The sequence below is a fragment of the Anabas testudineus genome, chromosome 13, assembly GCF_900324465.2.
Source record: "Anabas testudineus chromosome 13, fAnaTes1.2, whole genome shotgun sequence".
Lineage (NCBI taxonomy): Eukaryota > Metazoa > Chordata > Actinopteri > Anabantiformes > Anabantidae > Anabas > Anabas testudineus.
This window is the reverse complement of record NC_046622.1, coordinates 11,093,888-11,110,737: the sequence shown is the minus strand read 5'-3', so window position 1 is coordinate 11,110,737 and position 16,850 is coordinate 11,093,888. Positions and strand designations below refer to the sequence as shown.

At 38.5% G+C, this 16,850-nt stretch overlaps 2 protein-coding genes across 3 annotated transcripts; one reads left to right on the top strand and one right to left on the bottom strand.

Annotated features, from left to right (window-relative positions):
- Positions 1-2,055: 2,055 nt before the first annotated feature.
- On the top strand, positions 2,056-7,133 carry siae (sialic acid acetylesterase). Its single transcript, XM_026374455.1, has 10 exons — positions 2,056-2,144; positions 2,406-2,567; positions 2,817-2,974; positions 3,303-3,441; positions 4,340-4,508; positions 4,599-4,684; positions 4,756-4,889; positions 5,085-5,239; positions 5,832-6,018; positions 6,179-7,133. Exons 2-10 carry the CDS (start codon positions 2,444-2,446, stop codon positions 6,443-6,445), a joined length of 1,419 nt encoding a protein of 472 aa, XP_026230240.1. The 5' UTR covers positions 2,056-2,144; positions 2,406-2,443; the 3' UTR covers positions 6,446-7,133.
- tbrg1 (transforming growth factor beta regulator 1) lies at positions 6,569-13,976 on the bottom strand. 2 transcript variants are annotated; one of them, XM_026374443.1, is made up of 16 exons: positions 13,700-13,976; positions 13,388-13,532; positions 13,079-13,136; positions 12,864-12,946; positions 12,636-12,672; positions 12,208-12,270; positions 11,297-11,533; positions 11,141-11,211; positions 10,642-10,883; positions 10,427-10,563; positions 10,097-10,243; positions 8,846-8,943; positions 8,550-8,660; positions 8,174-8,319; positions 7,663-7,790; positions 6,569-6,658 (listed from the first exon to the last, which is right to left on the bottom strand). In XM_026374443.1, exons 2-15 carry the CDS (start codon positions 13,504-13,506, stop codon positions 7,702-7,704), a joined length of 1,638 nt encoding a protein of 545 aa, XP_026230228.1. In that variant the 5' UTR covers positions 13,507-13,532; positions 13,700-13,976; the 3' UTR covers positions 6,569-6,658; positions 7,663-7,701. The 2 variants fall into 2 exon arrangements, with proteins under 2 accessions (XP_026230228.1, XP_026230220.1); XM_026374435.1 differs by lacking the exon at positions 6,569-6,658 and having other exon boundaries at positions 7,139-7,790.
- Positions 13,977-16,850: the final 2,874 nt, after the last annotated feature.

Sequence of the window (16,850 nt, the reverse complement as noted above, 5' to 3'; positions counted from 1 at the left end):
TTATCAATAAATAAATACATAAGAATGACTGTGATGCATTGGATTGTTCTCTAAAGAACTGGGCTGTTGCTGTACACACAAGGAGCATGCTAACAGCACCTGTCCACATTTAGACATGTTGAAAAAATGTATTGAAAATTTCAACATGTATTTGAAACTTTTACATGTAAAAAATTTAATTTCCTTTACGAATTGACAATTTTAATACATCTCCATATGGGTGTTTATGATCACAGGTGTCTGGATAATGCAATGGCCAAGGAAGTAAAGACAATTACACTCCATACTGCACATCATACACTCTATGATGGAGTTTAATTGTCTTTTTTTTTCTCCCAAACACTCACCTTAATCTTCATTGCTTTCTTGTCATTATGTTTGAAGTGGTATATGTTCCAGCGCTTCTGTGCGAGAGGTTTTGCACAGATTTTCTAACAAGAAAGTGGTAGGATTTACCATGTCAATTAACAACCATGCTCAAGAAGGAGGGTGAAGACTGGGAAACTGAAATTAAGAAGGAACTATGTAGAATGCACAAAGACTAATAAGAAAAAAAGTATCCACTAGTAAGTCTGATGCACAGTAATGGTGACAGAGTTGGTATATTGAACAAATGTACCCTGAGCCATGAGTTTAAATTAAGATAAAACCGCAGTTTCAAATTTTAATTATCACCAGCCTTTGAAGTGGTTTATGGTAAAGCAACTTATCAAATGCAAAGGGAAAACGACTTTATGTGGTTCTTTATCAATACTCATGAAAAGCAGTCATACTGCCTCACTATAAATCCATTTCGTTAATATATATAGTATTTATGCTCTCTGTTTTAGGGCCCCGTTGTTTTACGCTCCTCCCGGTAGCCTCCCCATTCTACTCTCTATACACATATATACCTCTCTGTATATGTTTTGTGTTAAACAACATGCCCACAGAATACAGGGAATCAATTTGTCTTGCAGGCAAATGCATAAAATGCTTCAGTAAATAATTACCTGACTGGTAAGCCGTTGGATAATTAATGTTACACCTGCTTTCATTTTTCATCCTGTTGTTTTGCTCCATAGAAGTTAATTACTTTGGCTTTCCTAAGGATTTACCTCACAGTAGAAAACTCTTTGGCTAATCTGAGGGCCAGATTTGAGGAAATATGTAATCACACTAACAGGTTTTAAAGTTTACAAGAGATTACTGTGGCTGTTCTTTATCAGAGGAATAAAGGATGCTGTGCTGTACAGATTGTAAATCCAAATATTGGTGCTTTTGGACTGTATAAATAAGATTGACTCGAGTTTCTTGTTGTGTTCTGCTTTTTCTCTTTTAGATGTTTATATTTTACCATGAATGAATAAGAACTGATTTGAGACAAAGTGTTTGTACTTTTGCAGTTAAAGCAAGCTTCAAGTTAACAATGACTTTGCCTTTAACAAACCTTGCAGGTGCAGTAAAGATAGAGTGTCCTTTTCAGGATCTTTTTTTTAGACGCAGCACATTTCCATACAAAACTGTGGATCAACTGCTTTTCCATGTTTCCTTCTTGTGATTCAACACAATAGTAAAACAAAGACTTAGGTTTGTATTAAAAGGGCTGCATTTTTAATACAGCAAAGACAATACACAACAATTGAGTTAAATAGAGAACAATACATTTATAGCCCACATATCCAAAGGATACAAAAAGAATTTAAATCTGTGCTATTGTAGCTATGGCTCAGGTAATATATAAAATATACATATGATGGTAAAACACAAGAGCTGTATTCTTAACTATATATTATTATTCCTATTGTCTGTAGCTGTCATTCCTGCTGTGACAGAACCCAGTCTGAATGTTTCCTCCTTTTATTTTGAAGGTTTGACGCAGAAGCGCTGCTTCCACATCCTGATTCAATAAGATTAAATCCTCGATTGAAAAATCCTTGATGATTTGGATTTTAAGTGAATTCACTCTGAATTCACACGCTCACACTTCGCACCTCGACTTAGGGGAGTGCGTGCGTGTCGGCTGCACGTCGTCATCTACGTCACTGTACGTAGGCCAGAAGGACGTCATTCCGCAGGGTCGACGTCTGGATCCAGTGTGAATTCGCCTGCTGGGTCTGCGAGTGTCACCCAGTCGCTGACTTTCGTGTGATGGCAACAACACGGTGTGTTGTTTTTATCATTTTAGCTTCTCTTCACGGTTCTGGTGAGTACAGTGCACCAGTGTGTGTTTGAAGTGGACCGTACTGCAGTTTCACTTCCCTTTGCAACAGCAGCCAAAGATCAGTTTCATCTGCTTCCTGAGTACAACAGTTTGACCTGTGTTTGACCTGTGTCTTTATCATATGTTGGCAGGAGTTATATTCTTCATAACACTTTGATTCAGGAATGATCTAGACTAATAGGGAATAATGTTCTTTGTTTAGCTGGGACCCTGCGCTTTGCCTCCTATTATGGAGACCACATGGTACTACAGAAGTCTCCAGAGAGGGCCGTGCTCTGGGGGTACGGGCCCGAGGGGGCACAGGTCAGCGTCTCCTTGGTAGGACCAACAAAACAGCAGGCTTCACCAGTCACTGTGAGAAAAGGTAAGAACAACTGGCTGTCAGACGGGGAGTTTATGCTGACACCTGCAGGGATTGTAAGCTAAGTTAACAATTCATTTGGCTGACAGGAGCAGATATGACCCCCCCCGGTTTTATATTAGAGCTTAGGCTCCAACCTGCAGATACCGCTGCAAATTAAATGCCATCATATTTATTTTTTTACGTCTCAGATTATTCTACTGACAGTCCATCCATCAATGTTTTGTTTTTTCCTAATTCTTATGTCTGCAGGTATCTGGCGAGTCTCCCTCGACCCTGTCGATGCTGGTGGTCCCTACAATGTAACGGCAGCATCTGTTCAGAGCAGCGCAGTGACTTTGAAAGACATTCTGTTTGGAGATGTTTGGCTGTGTGGAGGACAGAGCAACATGTACTTTAAAACATCTCAGGTAGGCCAAGACAGGTAAACTCCTGTCTCTTCCTATCATAAGGGCCTCCATATAAACATATATGTGTATGAAATATTGAGTATTTTAGTTTCAAAAACAGTATATTTCACAAAGAAATGTACAAAGTAAGTGTCAGTTAAATTTACTTTGTCTGGTTTGGACAGTGTTAGTGCAAGATATGTGACTAACAACATCTCTGACATTGAGCTAAATCTAAAATGAAGCTTTTTAGGGAAAAAGACCTCTGTGTGGTCTATATATTTATGTATGAATTTAATTTTATTTTTGTTTAATTAACTTATTTATTCATTTATTCACTCTCCAAAAGATTTTCAATGCATCAGAGGAGCTAGCCCTTGCAGCGAAGTATCCTCATGTGAGGACTTTCATGGTCGCCTTGAAACTTAGTGAAGCTGAGCTGACTGATCTGATTAAAGTGGAGCGTCCTTGGTCTGTTCCCACAGCAAGTGAGTCAAGGATGTATCTATTTATTCATTCATAGAACTGTTTAAATACTGGTTTGCAGCTAAAGGTTTTAGTTTGTGGCGTTGAAAGGCAACTGAGCAAGTTTCAAATGTAATATTCATATATATTTTGCATGTGCACCCATATTAGAGCGACTGTTATGCGGCTGTGCTTTACAGTTACAACACAGGACTGTATAGTTTTGTATAACATATTCACGTTTAATTAAATTCCTCCAAACCTCATTTTCTACAGTGTAATGGAATATTTGCCCATTCTTGCTGGATACAAGACTTCAGCTGCTCGACAGTCTGTGGTCGCCACGGTCTGTTTCTCTTCTTCACGTTGTGTCATACATTTTCAAAGGAGACAGATCTGGAGTGCAAACAGGTCAATCAAGCACATGCACTCTGTGTCTACAAAGCCATGCTGTTGTAGCACGTGGAGAATGAGGCTTTGTATTGTCCTGCTGAAGTATCCACTGACTCTTTAATCCCAATATGCACCTTAAAATCAATGGTTCTTTCATACATATTTATGCCATTCATGAATTCATCCATTGATTCTTTGGAATCTTATACTGAAAAATATTATTTTTGAAGTGACTAACAGTTCTTTCAGGTGAGCCACAACCCATCTTTGCCTTTGGTGGATGCTGCTTTTATCACAATACCTTCACCTGTTTACCAATTAACCTGCTATTTTTTGAATAATCTAGATTGGTGATACATGAATATTTGATAGATATTTTTTCTCTTTCCAAACTTTCTTTTTCAGTGTGTTGCAGCCATCACACTGTAAATTAAATCATTTATAAAATACAGTGAAGGTGGTCAGTAAAAAAATTGGAAATCGTCTTTGTTCAAGTGAATTTACAACTAATATTCGTTGCATGTGCAGGAGGTCTGGCAAACTTCTCTGCAGTGTGCTGGCTCTTTGGGCGTTACATGTACGAGAACCTGAAGTACCCCATAGGACTGGTGGAATCCTGTTGGGGAGGCACGCCTGTCGAAGCCTGGTCATCTTCCAGAGCGCTGCAGCGGTGTGGATTAGAGTCAGTTACAGACAGGTAACGATCATATAAAAACAATCCTCGTTATAATTGTTTTATCCTCTCCATAGCTCGGTGTGATAACCAATGCTTGTTAAAACCTCTTAGTCCTCAAGAGGAAAATTCTGTTTTGTGGAATGCAATGATCCACCCACTGGTCAACATGACACTCAAGGGAGCTATTTGGTACCAAGGTCAGTCCACTTGCTCATATATCAGATGTTAAGTATAAAATATACCTTTACAGTGGATTTCCCATCTTCAGGTGAAGCCAATGCAGACTATCATCAGGACAAATACAACTGTTCCTTCCCTGCTATGATTGATGATTGGAGGATGGCATTTCACCAGGGCTCAGGAAGCCAGACAGCTGAGGACTTTCCCTTTGGATTTGTCCAGGTATGTTAATATTTAGTATTTATTTTTAATCTGTACAAATACATTTTACTGCATTGAATGAATTTTAAAATGGATAAAATGCAGTTCTGACCAATCTCCCTGTGTCTCCATATCCCTCAAACAAAACACAACACAGCCTTTGCAACATCATTGACTTTGCACTAAATCTAATCCATGTTTTCTATTTATGTGCAGCTCTCCACCTACAAGAAGGGCTCCGTAGATGACGGCTTTCCGAACATCCGCTGGCACCAGACAGCTGACACTGGCTTTGTCCCAAACACCAGGATGCGGCGAACCTTCATGGCTGTTGCCATGGATTTACCGGACGAAACATCACCCTATCACACGTAAAGATCCTGTTTATAGGTATTCATAGTATGTAAAATCTTTGTAAAGATCTTAAGCTTCACATCTTTGTGTGATTCATAATAAACTGCATCACTCAACCAGTCTGTAACCCTGGCCAGGCCCACCCTGTCAGTCTGTAGTACAACACAGACATTCATGTCACTTTTGGAGTGTCTTTTTGTTAAATACTGCTGTATGAGTTTTTAATGGAGCAGAAATCACGCATGTTCAAACCTTTTTTTGTTTTTTTCTTTTTTTAAACTGGCTTCCAATTAGTTCTTGGATAGAGTTGGAGAGTCTTAAAAACATCTATAAAGCTTTGCATGGAGTTTACTTTGATATGCTGCCAAGACAATAAATCCTAGGCATTACTGAAACATCAATAGACTTTCTTGATGTAAAAAAACAGCTTTCTGCATATTTTTTTTTTTCCCTTTCTTAAAAGTATGTAAATGTGATGGTGTGATCTGCTTTTGTATTGATGCTACTTTGTTTTTTTTTCCTCATACTGACTTAGAAACTCACTATCTGGTTTTGCAGACTGGCCTGTTTGTTCTTTTATGTAGAGTGATGGGATTGGTTTTATTTCAGGATCCATCCGCGGGACAAGCAGGATGTAGCGTACAGACTGACTTTAGGAGCAAGGGCAGTGGCTTACAATGAAAAGGAAGTGCCTTTCCTGGGACCTTTCCCCAACCAAATCCTCTCCACACAAATATATGTTAACGTTACCTATGACCAGGAAGTCTCAGTGACACCGTCTAAAGACATCTTTGAGGTACGTCTGGCAGAACTGTAGTCAGTATAAGTAATGCACCACATTCACCAGCTGGCTTAAAGAATACTAACACAAAGTAATTAAGAGATTATTCTTTTGGAAAGTAATTTAGTGCTAAATAAGTGAGTGCATATCAGTTGCTTTTTTCCCTTTTATTCAGATCTGTTGCTCAGCGATTAGAGCTCCATGTGGACCTAAATCCCTCTGGGTTCCAGCTCCCATCATGCAGTGGAATTCAACTGCTGTCCAGCTATCTGCCAGTATGTGTCCACCACCTGCAGATGTAGCTGCCCTTCGATATGCATGGAGAGACTGGCCCTGCGACTTCAAGGCCTGCGCAATCTACAGTTCCAGTAGGATTTTACCTGCACCTCCTTTTATTATCAACCGCTATTCAATCAAAGGAAAGGTTTGGAAAAGCTACTAAATTAATTATAAGAAAATAGATAATTATTGTATGTATAATATTATATACATACATTCTTATAAACACAGGGAAAAGATTTATTAAAAAGCCAGCACTGTTATACAAGACAATAAATTGACATCACAGAGATGATGAGCTGACAGTAGATTGTTGCCTTACCAAGAGTAAAGAAAATCGAGTGTACATGATCTTCACAGGCACAATATAGAGGATCTGATAAATTAAAAGACAAGAATTTATTGAGACAATTATTTGATGAATTGTTGTTGTTGTTGTTTGTTTTGATGTATTGATTGAATTTTTTGATTTCTTCATCGCTACGACAGGTTTAATATTTGCCAAACTATTCTGCATAAGTAAAAAATCTTATAGGAGGGGCAGATGTTATCTTTTAGGTTGGAAACCTAGTCTGGGAGGGTGCTCATCACTTATGTTGCAGATTTTCTTCAAAGGATCAGCCTGAATGCTGGAAAGTTTAGATTAGATTCTGGTTACACTGATTCGATGTATTCAGTCTACAAGTATATTGTTACAATCGCTGCCAAATGACACCAGCACATCTGTCTGAATGTAGAAATGCAAGACAAACTCGTTTTTATTATAACAAAAGTCTAACTTTAACTAACTTTACAACACAATTAAGTCACTTTAACTTCCTTGTTTGCACAAATAAATGACAAATCAACAAGTTGGTTCATCTGCGTGTGTCACATTTAAAGCCAATGCGTCTGCTTTACTGAAATGCAACAAAATTATTAATTCAAACATGACATACAGTAGTTTCAACCGGTAAAATGTGTTAATGGCAATTTCTTATAACTGCAATTGTAATATACTAGTTGAATACCAATATAATAGTGTGCCGTGAACCACACTGTGCATATGGGAAAGCATAAAAATCATTTCTTTTCAGTTTTTTAAACATAATGTCAACTCTGACTCGTCATAAAATCAAGTCATAAAATCCAGCAAAGTTGTTTATGTACAGCAAATAATGTCAGTGGTGTTGTGTTATTATTGGCACATGAGGCACGCAGCTAATCACATCCAGTACATTAGCATCAACCATGCTAGCAGATATTCCCAGTCTTGGAGAAGCTGTAAGGGCTAGTTAGAATAATGGCATACAATAAATAGCACAGTTTTATTACGTGCCGCCATTTTATAATTAATTTAACCAAGGAAAATAAAAATAAATAAATAAATGTAAGCCTTACAGGTAAGATTGAAATTTCACGAGGATTATGACCAGGCAATCAGGAGCTGAAATACGAGGTAGAGGGCATCATGGTGGGAGAGGTCAGGTGGTGCTGATGAGATGAGCTGGGAGACTGTGGGGTCTGTCCTGAGGAACAGCAGAAGGATAAACAGTGGAAGAAGAGTCAGTGTCGATGTGATGCTGAGTGATCATCATGTAAACGTTAGAAAACCCAAGAAGATAATTGTAATTGTAATAACTGCTTTGCTCAGACATATTGACAGCAGTTGTTAAGAAATAAAAAAGAGACTAGTTTGTTTTTTACCAAGGGATTCAAACCTATGACCTACTTGCTATATGGAAAGCCCAGCTATTAAACCGAAGCTGCTGTGTTCCTCTACATTTGATTGACACGTCACCTTTCATAGTCCACACAATAATCAAAGTCTATGTATGTGTATGTAACAGATTTTATACACAGCCAAGAAAAAAAAATACTGGCATATATGTGAAACTTCTACTAAAGTAACCTGCAACGTGCTCTGTCTTGATGTTCTCATCAAATCCCCGGTGTCTCTGGTAGGCCTCAAAGTTGATAGAGGCATCGTCCTCCGATAGGCTGTGAGGAACCTGGCCATCACCAGGGCGACAAACCTCAAAACGAATCCATCTGTAGCTACACAAACAAGGATGAAGGAGGAAAATTCATGAAGAAATCCAAACTCTAAATAAAGTCAAATGAGTTTCCATGAATGAAAAATGCAACATGGTAAAATGATTATTCCCACTCCTGGAAAACCGTAAATGATCCAGCATTCATCCAGCAGTTTGATTTCCATATCACAGAGAAACATCATTATCGTCATCATCATATAATGAAAGATGAAAAAACGTGGGTGAATTTACTTGCTGCATTTCCGAGCTCCAGGACAACTCTGGATGAGATTCTGGATGGTGGGGTGAGAGAAGCCGAAGAAGTCAGCTCCTGACGGCACGATCGGTGCCACAGATTTGGAACTACAGTAGGAGAAAGGCACAGTGAGTGAGTGAGTGAGTGAGTGCACAGTGATATAAAACAGAACTGTCTTATTTATCCAAAGATATTTGTCTTAGATACTGTACAGTGGACACAAACTGTCATGGTTGTTAACTGAAGCGGAACACGAATAATCAGTTTAAGCTTCTGTGGTGCATGTTGTTACCTGACAGATGCGATGGCCTTCAGTAGATTGGAGTGGCAGGTCAGGGCAGAAGAGGCCACAATGGCATTCTGGGGATCTTCTTCAGGCACAATTTCAAACTGGGACAACAAAAAAGGATTACACATGTCAGCGCAGCAGGGTCCCGCTCTTTTCAAAAAATCATATTACAGGACATTTTGAGGTTTCTGCATAGGTCTTGTGTGTCAGATGGGGGTCATTCGCTAAACTATCAGATTCTGACTTGTGGAAATCCCCTTTAAAACACACAGTACAGCCAGATTTAACAAGAACCATCACAACTACTCAGAGACTCCTGTAACAGATGGTATACTTCTTAGATTACATGAGGAGACAGATGACACTGAGATCGCCTAAACCAACAGGTGGCTGTCTTTATGGAGGAAATGCAAAGAAGTTGACATTTTATAGACAAAATAAAGATCATAAATCTAAAAGTGGGTTTGAATCTGAAGTAAGGCTTTAACTAGGATATCTAATGAGGAAGTACAGGCACAACAGGTATAAATATTCTTTTACCACTCTTTCAGTGAAACTTGTAAATGTACTATGGGGAGAGTGTATGGGGGTATTTGTATGTATAATATATTTTATGCTGTTACTTCTGTCCCCTGTACACGTGTTGTTTTATTATGTTTATGTAGCAGGTCCCTCTGTCCAAGCAAAACTTCTCCCAATGGAGACAAATAAAGTGACTTTGACTTTTATCTCAAACACAGCAGCCATGCACCAAGCTCAGATTAACACACACAAATCTGACATTTAACCTTGTCATGTTTATTGCTTAGAGGACTGACAGTAGTTAGAAATTAGAAATTAGAAATCCTGCCTGGTAAATTATACATTTGTTAGAATTTGCTGCTTGACAACATTTTTTGCATTTGATCCTTAGTTCACTTACATACTGTATCTCTGTTGTCAGGCTACAATTCAACAGTGATTTTATCTTAGTTTTTTTTTTTTTTTTTGTGCAAATGCTGTGCATTCAAAAGCCCACTCTGTGGGGCATTCAGAGTCTTTCAACCCCCTCACACTGCCATTCTAACCTGAACATACAGTAAGTTCGTTAATGTCAGCTTCCAGCTGTGGAGAAGATGTGAAAATTATTTTCCAGGACTATTTCAGGACATTGTACAGTACAATGAATTAAACCATTCAAGGCACTTTGTGTTCTTTTGAATCTTTTTTTCATGTTTCTATTTAATACTAATAGCAACTATAACTGTTGTGTACCTGTGGACCTGTTCCTCCATCCTTGATTTGGCAGGTGTAGAGGCACTGCTGGTCAGGATTTTTCATGCTGGCAAAGACCCGTGTGCTGCAGAAGCCCACTGGGTAGATGACACACTCGTCATGGAACAACATTCTGTCTGTGATGATCTGAAAAGCAGTCAAAAGTTTGCATTTAGTCAGTAGTGGCATATAGATAAATTTGTATATAAGCATCATTCAGAACTGATAGTTTATGGTGTATTGCAAGAGCACACCTCTTCAGAGGTTTACCATGACTGATCAATGGTGGTACCAGAACAATATGACATGGGAGTCATCTGAGACACTGACCTCTCCCAGACTGTAGACCGTTAAACCTCCCAGTACAATGGGGAAGACGGGACGACCAGAGGAGTCCAGAGGGATGGGCTGCACCAGTTTCCGAGACCCATCTGCTAGCTTTCTCTTCTTAGACATCTTTTTTGGAACTGAAAAAACACGAGGGAATAATTATTTCCGTCTATTATCACTAAGCATCTGAATTCATATTTCACCATAGCACTCACGTTCTTCCTTTCCATTTTCCCTGCCTCGCTCTTTCCTTTCCTTCTTGGGTTTTTTAAGGGGCCCCTCTTCCCCTGTTGACACCACTGACACTAAGTTATGCCCCCCAGACAGGCCCGAAGCCCCTGCAGAACCTGCATTTAATGCCACAGGCAGCACAGGGGGATGAGAGCTTGAGCTAGGTGTGGGCAGTATCTCCCCCTCTGACAAAGACTGGTACTGCAACAGTGACTTCAGTAAAAACCTGGAAAGAAAAATGAGTCGAAATTTTAATTAATCATTGAGTTCTGAAGATAACACGAGGTGCAAAACGTGGAAAATTGGCACTTGATCATCATAAAGCCCCACCATATGGCATCACAGAAGCAGATCCATCATACAGTATATAAGATGACAACGCTAGAGGACTAGGTTGGTCCTTGCTGAACACAGCAGATGGCCAATTCCATATTTTTAGAACATTATGGAAATTATCAGCATATCTGAAACATGTCCACTCGCCTTCGCTCCTCCTTTGCTCTCAGAAACTTCTCTTCTAAATGGGCAACTTCATCGCAGAGAGCTGCATTCTCCTGCAGATACAATAAGTTGTATGTTACATTGAAAAACCATCTACATTAACTGGTAACGCTTTTCATTAATCAATAGTTCACTTACAAAGATCATGGCCCGAGCAGCTTTGCGCAGCCGGAGGTACTTGAGTCTGTACTTTTCATTCTGGTTTTTTCGTGGACCTCTCTTCATCTTGGCCCTGTGGTCAGAAGAACTGGTGGGGGATGGAAAGGCAGGTGCAGAGGCACCTGAGCCACAACTGGACATGGTATTCTGCTGTGGAGAGCTGAGGAAAGACTGGGAAGTGAAGGCCTGCAGGGCCTGTTGTCGCTCCTCATCGGTCTGTGAGAGAAAGGAGAGAGATAGAAAGGGAAAGGTCTGTTCACATGTACTACAAGTACTTGAGGCTTGTGTTGCCTTCAGGATGATGGATGAAATAAACACAAGATAATGTAGACATGCAACATTAACAGCAATGTAGCTTCCACTTAAAGTGCTTTGTGACAATGAAAGTTACTGAAAAATGTGCATGTGCTGTTCAAAAGAAAAGAAGGTTAAAAAAAAAGATGATTTCTATTCCTATTCTTAGAACATCTCTAGGAAAATTCCCTCTTTTATTCCTTCTTTACACTGACACAAATCCAGGAAAAAAGAAATGAGTCTATGCTTGCTTTTATGGGCTATACAGACTTTAAAGGATTATCAAGGACTAAATAGTAAGATGGTCCAATGAGCCTATAATTAGATAATAGCTGTCTCTACTTTAAAATTAGGCTCTTATGGATAATACAGGTGCATACGTGTTGCCTAAGTCCTATGACTTAAGAGTAAGGAAATCAACTGCATTCGATCTTCACTGCGCCTACCAATTGTAGTCATACTGAAACAAAAATCTTTATATGCCTAACTAAAAAATCGGCCTATAGACAGTGGTTTGAAAGGTCAAAGGCAATGTCAGCATCCCATAAAATATTTGGGGTTTGTGTGAAATTAGCATTAGCATCCATATAACTCACCAGCAGTGCAAAGACTCCGTTTCTGTTCTCAATCCTCTTGAATCTCCTGCTGCCTTTTTGTGTCTGAAACATAACGTGAGACTGAGCCCAACTGAACGGGGCTGAAAAATCCAGATTTGATCCCCAAAAGCTGGGGGAAAATTTTGATTAATTCCATCATTAATAGATACAGCAGGTTCAAGGATTGTGCATCTGTGTATCCTTTGTTCTGACTTTAACACAGCAATGTCTGCCTCTTCTTTAAATTGCAAAACAAAAGTCAAAGAAGCAGGATGAGAAAACATGGAGAAAGAAAGACATAGCAACAGAAAAACAGATGATGCTTGTACAGTATCAACTGAACTAACACAAAGGCGAAATGGAGGTGCCAGTTTTTATTCTCAACAGCAGAGGCTGCTGTCAGACAGAGTCTCAAATATCCTCCTTACCTCCCGGTACATGACAGCTTCCAGGCTTGATTTTGCACTGCAGAGAATAGAATAAGGTAAGCAGAGCCTAAATGCAGATTCAGTAATATGTGTGCAGTCTAATTTAGGAAAATAACACTAGGTTCAAATATTGATGATTTGAAAAGATTGTTTTGTGATTTCACTCAAAGTTTGAACACATGGATAAAAAACATAAGATGTGTAGAGAAAGAGAGACAATTGCTGTACTTGGATTGAACAAGCCCGCGGTCAATGATTCTCTGTTTAATTTCCTTTATGTGCATGGGACGTCCTGCTTCCTCCAAAACAATCTATATGAAAGAAGGAAATAACAAACAATCAGACAACAAAAACTTAATACACAAAAAGTCTTACGGCAGATGACTAATGTAAAATCTTAATGATAAAACTACAATGACATATGAGGAATAAATGACAGATACCTGTGCAGCATCGAGCCACGTCAGGTTTGGCTTCTCTGCAATTTCTGTAGGTTGTTCACTGCACACAGAAAATAAGTTTGTCAAACACAGCTTATACTTACTTAATGTCAGCTTCATAGAGCACATATTGATCCAACTTTTAATGAATTAAACTACAATAATATCATCTGCAAATGCTGTTTTTCCTCTGTAGCAGTCCCACAGTGCAATGCATCCTGTGCAGTGTATTTAATCTATGAGTAGTGTCCCTATGCTGCACTTTGCTTAAGCATGGCATATGTGTTTTAAAATCACTTTGGTTTCAACAACCTCTCCAGAGTTTCAGACGCGCTTGACAGACTTGCAATGCTGTCCAGTGCAGGAAACAGGGAGTAGTTCCCCTGTCCATCGGCCTCCATCTCAGATTCAAACGTGTTGAGCGACTCCATATGAAACAGGGGTGCACCTCTGCACTCTAGAAAGAATAAATGACATTTATTATCTTTATGTTTCTGTCTGCATGTGCCTGATGCACTGAGCTAGAAAAGACGTCACCTGGTATAATGTGGCTAATATCGTTCATTCACAGCTTCTAACAACATAATATAAATTAGGTGAACTAGAAGTTAAATACACACGTACCTCAACTGATCTGCAACAAACCAGCAAACCCACTTCTCCCAGTTCGTGTCCCGGAGTGTTTCCGTGTGTCAAGTTACGGAACCTTTTGTCGTCCTCATCGCATTGTTTACATACAGAGTTGATAGCAGCTAATGTTAGGCAGCTAACAGCAGCGCCCTTCTTTTATATTACTGTAATATATAGCTGTGTACAGAATATTTACTTTAGTCGCATGACTTAAAACGCAAGCATCGACGAAAAATTGTATATTTTTAAATCAAGTACGTTAAGGAAATCAATAGGGGAACTAAAGATCTCGTGCTACCCCGGACATTATTATTGGGAGCACTGTGACGTAACCGGATATCCGGTTTGTTGTGAAATCGTTTTTTTTCTTATTATTATGCGTAGATCTCATATTATATTATATTACATTATATTACATTATATTATATTATATTATATTATATTATATTATATTATATTATATTATATTATATTATATTATATTATATTATATTATATACATTGTACTGTTACATCCACGGACACAGTTGACGTTTTGTAGTAAATAACACATTAAAACAAAACAGCAAAAAATGTATAATAAAGAATAATAAATAAAGATTTGACATTGTAAAATAATGTTCAGAAAGATGATATGGTATGATATGGAAATACATGACAATACTGAACTAAGTTTTTCATTTTAGGAAAAAAAAAAGTATCATTCATTCTTCATTAATCTGTAAAGTAAAGCCCTCGCTTAAGAGAAATAGTTACCCGAACCTCCATTAACTCTCAAATTATATTTTATCTTTAATTTGATTTTGGGTTTCATGTTTCTGACATATAGTCTTTCTAAAATATCTGTACTCATCCTTTATCATTGCGAAAGATCTTACAATGCAGATCTGCATGTTTGTGCAGTTGTTTGTTTGTGTGTGTGTGTGTGTGTGTGTGTGTGTGTGTGTGTGTGTGTGTGTGTCTGCGTCTGTGTCTGTGTGTGTGTGTGTGTGTGTGTGTGTGTGTGTGTGTGTGTGTGTGTGTGTGTGTGTGTGTGTTAAAGATTACAGTGATAGTATTATGCCACACCTACAACAAAGAAGGGCCACAAAAAGTTCCATAAAGTAGTGTATGTCTGAAATAAGAATAAAGTGAGCATTAACTGTGAAATTAACATGTCTACATTAAAATTAGTGACTATTTTCTGTCATTGCAACAGGCATTTCTTATGCATACTTTCTTACTTTAAGATCACTAAAAACTCAACTGATTAAATGGGATTGGTTCACTGAAGTTGCATAATATTTTGACATGTTCACAGGATTATCTGGAAAATGGGGACATACTGTTTCTGAAAAAAGAGTTTACTTTGTATTACTGTTTGCACAAATAAAATCCCTTTTATCTAATTTGGGTGGAAGCAGACATGTCAGTGATACATATCTTCAACCTTGGCAAATAGAAACAAAATAATCTACTCTCATATGAGAAGTGAAGGGAATACTGTTATTTTGGTCCCCTATATTTGCAGACTGTGAACTGCTGCAGCCCTTAAGAGGAAAAGCAGTTAGAATAATGGAAGTGGTGGATGGATTCTTGCTGATTGTATCTTCTGCACTTGATGACCTCTTTGTTGTTTGCTTTGACCAGAATTCTGAATGCACATGAGCAGCATCAAACTATAAAATCCCTCATTTATCCATGTTGACAAAAACAGTAGTGACTCAGCTCTCTTTCTATATTTGATCTCCTTTGTTGTGGCCAGAGAAGCCCCATGGCCCTTATTTCAGAGAACAGCTAATTGCTTAAATTGTTTCCTAATTTGTTAATGTGCAACACAACTTGGTAAACCCAACTGAGTCCTGTTATGCCTGGAAGGGACAGGGTAAATATTTTAACAGGAATTTGTAACCCTGGAATGTGTCCAGAGGCAAATGTTAACCCATTATTTTCCACTTATAATGATACATGTTAGCATTAATCAAATAGCAAAAAGGTAATTACTGGACATTCACTGTAAATTCTTTTTTTGCTGAGGTGACCTGCTGACAGGCACCATTGAGCACGAGGCAGTACAACCTCACTCTCTCCTTCATATCAAAGCTCCGTTCACTCTTGCTCATAAGATTCATAAATAGCAGAGAGAAATCAGAGATATAATGGAGAAACAGGTTCACACAACATCCCAGCCAAGTAGAATTTCACCCCACTGAAGAGGAAAATGGTACCTGTCAGACTGTTTTATTGTAAAGATGTGTAAATACCGCATCTCATCTTGAAGGTGTATAACAAAGCTGTAAACAGCACAGTTCTTCTTGGCTAAGACATTGTTCTAAAAATGGGGTGAAAAATTGTTTTCCCAGTATAAACTCTATGCAGTGCAGTAAATTGCACCCACTGGCCACCTTAACATGTAAAAAACAAGAAATGACCAGTTCTATTTCAGTTTTGTTCTATTTGCATCTTGTCTTTCGTTCCATGTTATATAAGTTCATGACCGCAATCTGTGTTTTTACGATGTAGCTTAAAGGCAGCGTCGACCCTCATCCGGGTTCACAGCCAAACTCTTCACATGAGTCTGGGAAAGCCAGCACCCACATGTCTGTTGTGGTCATCATACCTCAGGGTGAACCATTCTAATAAAATAATTATGTTTATCTGGTTTATGTTTCTTTGGCTGTTTGAACAGAGTGTTTGAAAATTAACAGTGAATTCCCAGTGTAAGCCTATTTCAGTTACAATTATTTATGCAACATTTTCACATACAAATCAACGTGTCAAGTATGAATATTACTTGCTTTGATGGATTGAAACTTTTTCATGTTTCACTTTTTTCTGATATTTTATACAGTGAGCAAATAATCTGTTGTTAAAGGCCAAATGTTTATCTTTTTAAAAAACCTAGTAGGGCTGCATTAAACACCTCACTAGGATTTTAACAGTTGAATACTGCAATATTTATCTATTGATGTGCAGAACGTTCATATGAAGAGTTTATTTCTTAAAATGTTACCTGTAATAAAACTGCATGGCAGCGTCAACCTGCCTGAAGAGAAGCCGCACTCATGGATGGTGCTAGGACGATTTCCCCTCTAAGCTGTTGAACCAACCAATATTTATGACCTGGAAAAACACAGCTGTGTCACTGCATATTGGGACTCCATGA

Coding starts and splice junctions, on each gene's coding strand:
- tbrg1 (XM_026374443.1), bottom strand. CDS start 13,506: ATGGAGTCGCTCAACACGTTTGAATCTGAGATGGAGGCCGATGGACAG. Junction 12,947..13,078: donor CGTGGCTCGATGCTGCACAG/GTATCTGTCATT, acceptor TCTTTCATATAG/ATTGTTTTGGAGGAAGCAGG. Junction 8,661..8,845: donor AAGGCCATCGCATCTGTCAG/GTAACAACATGC, acceptor CTCCTACTGTAG/TTCCAAATCTGTGGCACCGA.
- siae (XM_026374455.1), top strand. CDS start 2,444: ATGGTACTACAGAAGTCTCCAGAGAGGGCCGTGCTCTGGGGGTACGGG. Junction 2,975..3,302: donor TGTACTTTAAAACATCTCAG/GTAGGCCAAGAC, acceptor ACTCTCCAAAAG/ATTTTCAATGCATCAGAGGA. Junction 4,685..4,755: donor GGGAGCTATTTGGTACCAAG/GTCAGTCCACTT, acceptor TCCCATCTTCAG/GTGAAGCCAATGCAGACTAT.